The sequence below is a fragment of the Propithecus coquereli genome, unplaced genomic scaffold (genome assembly GCF_000956105.1).
Source record: "Propithecus coquereli isolate 6110/MARCELLA unplaced genomic scaffold, Pcoq_1.0 Scaffold11, whole genome shotgun sequence".
NCBI lineage: Eukaryota > Metazoa > Chordata > Mammalia > Primates > Indriidae > Propithecus > Propithecus coquereli.
Genome location: NW_012134969.1, coordinates 3,136,031 through 3,142,855, shown reverse-complemented (window position 1 = coordinate 3,142,855; position 6,825 = coordinate 3,136,031). Strand labels below are relative to the sequence as shown.

At 37.3% G+C, this 6,825-nt stretch overlaps 1 protein-coding gene across 1 annotated transcript in view; it reads right to left on the bottom strand.

Annotated features, from left to right (window-relative positions):
- Nucleotides 1-3,508: 3,508 nt before the first annotated feature.
- NAA16 (N(alpha)-acetyltransferase 16, NatA auxiliary subunit) overlaps nucleotides 3,509-6,825 on the bottom strand; it is a 63,432-nt gene continuing 60,115 nt past the window's right edge. The window contains exons 14-18 of the mRNA XM_012648203.1: nucleotides 6,795-6,822; nucleotides 6,261-6,359; nucleotides 5,792-5,935; nucleotides 4,760-4,857; nucleotides 3,509-3,811 (exon numbers count right to left, since the gene is read on the bottom strand). Of these exons, the coding sequence (XP_012503657.1) occupies nucleotides 3,614-3,811; nucleotides 4,760-4,857; nucleotides 5,792-5,935; nucleotides 6,261-6,359; nucleotides 6,795-6,822 (567 nt within the window). The 3' untranslated portion in view covers nucleotides 3,509-3,613. The remainder of the gene's footprint in view (nucleotides 3,812-4,759; nucleotides 4,858-5,791; nucleotides 5,936-6,260; nucleotides 6,360-6,794; nucleotides 6,823-6,825) is intronic.

The following is a 6,825-nucleotide window of genomic DNA, read 5'->3' as shown; positions in this document are numbered from 1 at the left end:
AGTTACCTAAGGCTTGGCCATATCAATGTTGGGAAGCTGGGTCCGTCAGTCCCAGAGGGTATGTGGGTATGGAGAAGGCTGGTTCGGGGGCCCGTCAGTTCTCGAAGGCAAGCATGGCCATGCAAGAGTGGTGGAGACAGAGAAGAAGGAGGGGGAACATGGGGAGCCAAAAGAGAAACATCATCTGGGAAGTGAAGATAGTGGGAGAGATGTAGAGGTGAGAAGTAACACGAGGCAGGCAGAGTGAAGATCAGGACATCTAGCAAGTTCAAAGAAAGTCTGCACACAGGGACTTTAAACTACTTGCTGAGCCAGTGGCAATAAAAGGTGGAGTGGCAGAAGGGTGTTACGTTTAAGAGATCTATTCTCGGGCCAAATCTCCTGGTCATCTAGTTTATATTGTGGCCAGGCTGTATTGCAATAGAAGACGAAGTGTTTGGTATGGAGGTTGATAAGTCCCAAAGTTTCTAAATTCTTAAGGAGACATCCCAATGGGGAGTCTTTAGGTGGGGCTGACTGAATATTGCCCATGATGGCAACTAGGAAAAAGAAAAGGATTTTTAGGGATAGTCATAGGTCAATAGAAAAAGGTCTGAGGGGCCATCCCTGACTCAGACTGCCTTCAGAGTTCTGATCAGACATCAGTCGTCCCTGACTCTGAGTCAGACCAAAACCTAAAGATAAGAGATCTGGCCAGAAAATGGGCGTCCCCAAGTTCTGATCCAGACCGAAACCTAGAGAGCTTCCCCCAAAGCCAGGTGTCCCTGGGTCTGGGAGAAGTATGTGGGGAAGGGTGGTTAGGAGACATCCCTCCAAGACACCTCCCACTCCCTGAGTGGGAGACCAGCATCAGGTTTTCCATCTAGACCAAACCTAGGTAAAAGCTACCACTCTCCACTTCGAACCGTATGGCCATCTCCAGAGCCTAAGAGACTCACTGAATTCCAAATGATATTGAGGGCACCAAGAAGGATGTCCTGGGAGCTGTGCAACAAAGGAGGGAGCAGTCTTGCGACAGAGGCAGAAAAGTGAATTCCCAGTGACAGAGGTAAAAGAGTGGAAGTCCCCATATGGGGCATCAGATGCAAGGGTAAGAACTCAGTGTGGACTGAGAAAGAATTCTCAACACAAAGATTAGAATAGTTTTGAATAAATAAAGTTTATTTTACTTCCCAAATCGGGAGTGGGGTGGGGGGAGGGGAAGGGCTTCGCACAAAGTTAAGAAAAAAGTGCCAGCCCAGAGGACAAGTGTCTTGGGCTTTTTATGGGGCTAAAACAGGGGGAAAAGAAAAAAATTAAGTTTATTGGGAGTTCATTGTTGCAGACTAATAGCAGGAAATGGCTGTAAAATGGCTGTGCCTGTTTTTCCCTTTTTTTCCTCTTCTCTGTGAGGCTGGCTTATCAGAGTCCTTGGAATGTGGTCTGGTGAGAGCTGGGGAAGAATCACACTGCTGCTTCTATCTGCTCAGTTCTTTTTAAGTGCTAGAAAACAAATTCTCAATAAAACAACTTAAGCCACAGATGGTTAACCTAACAAAGCGGCAGTTGTGCTGTGATCTTTCTCTTCAAAGGGGCAGTTACGTACTGTGAGCTTTCTCCTTTTTTTCCTGTTAGATAGTTTATTAGCAAGGCTGTCTTACCAGAAAATTCATTTAATACACCTAGCCTACCAAACATCATAGCTTAGCCTGGCCTTCCTTTTTTTGCTTTAAGAGAGTCTCTCTCTGTTGCACAGGCTAGAATGCAGTGGCATCATTGTGGCTCATTGCAAGCTCAAACTCCTGGGCTCAAGCCGTCCTTCTGCTTCAGCCTCCTGAGTGGCTGGGACTACAGGTGCATGCCACCATGCCCAGCTAATTTTTCTACTTTTGTAGACACAGGGTCTTGGGGTCTTGCTCTTGCTCAGGCTGTTCTCAAACTCTTGGCCTCAAGTGATACTCCCACCTCGGCCTCCCAGAGTGCTAGAATTATAGGCATGAGACACCTCGTCCGGCCCCTGGCCTACCTTAAATGTGCTCAGGACACTTACGTTATCCTACGATTGGGCAAAACCATTTAACACGAAGCCTATTTTATAATAAACTACTGAATATCTCATGTAAGCGAATCATACCACATATCACTAGCTCAGGAAAAGATCAAAATTCAAAGTACGGTTTCTACTTAATGCATATCACTTTCATACCATTGTAAAGTCGAAAAATCTTAAGTCGAACCATCCTAAGTCTGGAACTGTCTGTAGTTCTAAAATTATTAAAACACCAAAAAGAAGACAAGTTATCGAGGCATCAAAATATAGTTGGTGGGTGGTTGTTGAGAATTATATTCTTCATAAAACTTGAAAAGATTATGGTGATTAAGTTTCTACTTCCTCAAAAAATACTTTGCAAAAAATACTAATAGTGCGAAGCAATAATAAACCACAAATAAGCAACTGTGTACAAAATAATTTATTACAGCATTATCTAGGCTGGCATTATTTTACAGTGAGTTTTTTTCTCTTTCAACAATTGTGAATCTAAATAGATTAGGGTAAAGGAAAACCATCTTAATTAGAACTGTTTGTCTAAATAAAATCTCCCTTTTTGAATTTATATTTGCCTTTAAGGGAAGCATTAATATTACAGACATATTTACAGGGTTCTGAACATACCGAATGATTCCATTACTGTTTTCTGTACAAGATAAAAAGCTATCCCCCCAAAATATATTGTTCAACAATACTATGTCTTAATAGTTAAACTAATGAGAGTTTAAATTCTCATTTTGCTGAGATATAAAAATGCATTTAGTAGTTAACACATGGTTATAAGAGTAACAATGTTCGGTTTTAATTTGTATTCTGCCTTATTATGCTCCCTTGAAGGACCTCAATATAAATGACTTGTTAACACTCAAAGCAACTTAGTGAAAAAAGCGTAATTCTTGCCTGTGGGTCTTTAAGACTGGTATAGAGAGAGATGCAACAAATTTACCAGTGAATTTCCACGATTGACAGGCAAACCAATCTTCACATTCTGAATCATCTACATAAAACTAGAGTACGCTTATTCAACCAGAAAATATCACTTTGATGGGTATTACAAAGGAAATGGTAAATCATGAGAAATTAAGGTGAAAAGTGGCAAAATTAAATTCTAAAATAAACCTCAGTATCTGCCAAGAGGAATTCCATATTGTTTTTAACATAGTTGACACTTTAAAACTGATATGCTTTAATTAAAGAGCAAGCAAATAAACAATAACAAAACCAGTAAGACAAGGGATCAAAACATTCTGAAACCAGGATCTAAAGAAAATAATATTGTAGGGCTGTATACAAGTTAGCTTAATAAGAAATAATCATAATTATGACATAGACACAACAGCAGCAACCACAATGCTGATAATTTGGGAGTTTAAGAAAAACTGTACAAGTATAAACAGGCAATTTTAACAAATGTTTATCTAAATTGGCAGAGTCAGATAAAGAATAAAAGAAGCTTACAGAAGATACTATTTATAACCTCTAACCAAATATTTCATTTCACACTTATATTAAAATGCATCCTGGAAAAGAAACCCTGATCTGAATTCAGCTATGAATCTGTAGGAGTCAAGGTTCTATGAGATTTCAAATTTCATTTGCCAAGACATCATAGTTAGCTGTATGGTTCAGTGCTGTGCTGGGACTGCCGACTTCATTCACAGAAGGCAGGAAAGCAGATGTGAAAGGAAGCAGGTTATGACAGGCCATCCTATATTCTTCATATTGAGAACTACAATTCCCAAAGCTGCCATCGAGCAGGGCCTCAGAAACCTTTATTAAAGTCTAGTAAGACAAGGGGAAAATACAAACTGTTAAGATATGATAAGTTCAGTTAATAATCACTTCAATCAAAAGATGTAATTTTGGCCGGGCGTGGTGGCTCATGCCTAGCACCCTGGGAGGCCGAGGCGGGTGGATCACTCAAGGTCAGGAGTTTGAGACCAGCCTGAGCAAGAGCGAGACCCCATCTCTATTAAAAAATAGAAAGAAATGATCTGGACAACTAAAAATGTATACATTTAGAAAAAATTAGCCGGGCATGGTGGCACATGCCTGTAGTCCCAGCTACTCGGGAGGCTGAGGCAGGAGGATCGCTTGAGCCCAGGAGTTTGAGGTTGCTGTGAGCTAGGCTGATGCCACGGCACTCTAGCCCGGGCAACAGAGCCAGACTCGTCTCAAAAAAAAAAAGATGTAATTTTTTGATTAGACCAAGAGACAGTTGCCTCAGTCTAAAATAACTTCTTGTTATCTACACTAAATAATCACCTCAAAAAGGAATATAAAGAATCAACTCTGCATTAGACTTCAGCTGGAGCCATAAAAAAAAAAGAAATCAACTCTGCAAATCCTTTGTAAAAGCAGTAAAGTTCTAATATCCGAGGAAGGGAACCTCTAAAACTATGATCACTAAAAATGAAAGTGTCCTTTATTAATACAATAGCACACATTTACTGAGTGCTTACTATGTGCCAGGCAATAAGCCTTCACACTTTGTTTCAGTTTACTCTTACGCTGACTCTGTAGGATAGGTCATATTTTCATCCTCATCTTAAAAATGAGGAAAAGGAAGCTAAGAGACGTAACTTTCTTGAAGTTATGCTGCTCATAATTGCTGGTGCTGAGACTTATATCCAGGCATAACTCTGAAGGCCCACTTAAGAATTATGCTGTAAAGACAAACATTTTGTTAGATCACTCAGTATCCATAAATCAGCCTGTGATAAATCTTACCTTTACATTTTTATCTTTTACAGTTTCATCCAGTCTAGTGGCTATAGCAATTGCTTTCTCTTGCCTTGACTTGTCCAGAAAATACATCATTTTAGCACCTAAAATACCAAGGCATTTTAAAATGAATAAACTCCTATGCCTTATATTTTACCTGATATATACTTACCAGTGACTTAAAATAAAAATGTGATTTCAAATGTTTAATTAGCAGTGGGCTGGAGACCAACAGCTCTTGAGAGCCAACTGTGACATCTCTTCCCAACTGCCTATTCAGTAACATGCCATTGATAACCTGGGGCCACAATGACAGTATTTGTATCATGAAAAAACACTACAAATCAGAGCTTTTTTCCTTCACTAAGAGATGGTTATTAAATATTTATAATAAGAACACTGATTTAACAACTTCCTCCCCTTAGAGATGATATAATCCAAAATGTGACTATGGGCTGCCCTGTGGCATCAATGTGTATTTCAGCCAAAACTGTGAAAAAAGATGATACTCTAAAATAAAACATCTAAGGAAAAAATTACTGTCACATAGGAGCACAGTGGGTGGACAACAGGAAAATGTTTGTATTAATATATTCACAAAGAAAATAAGTAATTAAAAAAACTGTTTAAAATTAAAACCCAGTTTATATTTCTCCTGGAAATTACAAGAAAAAATAAATCATTCATAACCACAACACCCACAGGCAACATTAAAGCTTTGGTATACATTTCCTTTTAGCCTTTTTCCCATGCATAGCTGTGATCATATAATATGTTCAATTCTGTAAAGCTATTGTAACAATATTTGCCCGTTATTACAAATCCTTTGAAAAAACATCACTTTAAATGACTACCTAGTACTACATCGGATGAACCTACCACTGTTTCCCCTATTATTGGACATACATTAAATTTGTTCCCATTCTTTCTCCATACTTACACACAACATTTCAGTAAATAGCTTTGCACTTAAAGCTCTTTCTCTGATTTGTTTGTTTTCTTCCATAAACAATTTAACCCTGGGAACTAAATACAAACCTGAAAGTAGATGCTGCAGAGAGGTAGCATTACGTTTGAGAAAATCCTCATTAAAACTTTCCAAATCCTTGTTGACAAAGATTTTCTGCATTTCTTGAGACAGAACTTTGCTTACAATGTCTGGAAGATTACTATGCTTAGACACTATAAAAACAAAAACATTTGAATTTTTTGGTTTTGATTTTGATCTATCCTTTGAAAAAAAATCTACTGAAAGCCCTTTATTATTAAGCTTGATATATTTAACATAGTAAAAATATTATTGCTCCTTTGAAATATAAATACATTCTAGTCTAAAAATGCACTAATTTCTGCATCTCTTGGCTAACATTTTATAGACACTTCATTTAAATACTATAAACATTATTTTTCTTTTTGCTTTACATTGTTGCAAATCTCTTCAATGTCCAGCTTAAGGGAAGATAGCTCATATTTGCTTCTCCATAAACATTACCTTTTTTATACTTACCAGATTTAGAAAATCTAATTAAACATTCATGTAACCATGGGTTATTACTGTTGAGGGCAAAAGCTCGTTTGACAGACTGCAGCATTAACAAAAACTTTCCTGTGTCAGAAAAAAATATAAAAATAATAGCACAATTAATTATGTGATAGTTCCTTCACTTTACTATAGCCTCTCTTAAATTCAATAACAAAATGTTACCTTTTTAAAAACATTCATAAGCAAAATTCAAAGATGACTTTGGTTATCAAAGACAACTTTTCCTTTCTAAAGAAAAGCTTGAAAATTCATGAAAAATTGCTTTGGGTAAACAATGTGTACTATTATTCAAACTATTCTTAAACTAGATTTGACAGTAATATTCTAATTCATTATCTAGCAAAGTTTCAAGTAGCAAAGGAAAAGAGGATTAAGGACCTTTGGGGAAGGTGGAAGTAAAAATCTAAGAAACAAAAATAGATCTGACAAAGATTTTGTCACACTGAATATGGTCACAAATATAAAAGGATTAAAAATTGAACTCAAACTATATATTACCTTTTCTAAAATATATTTCAAATGCTAATAG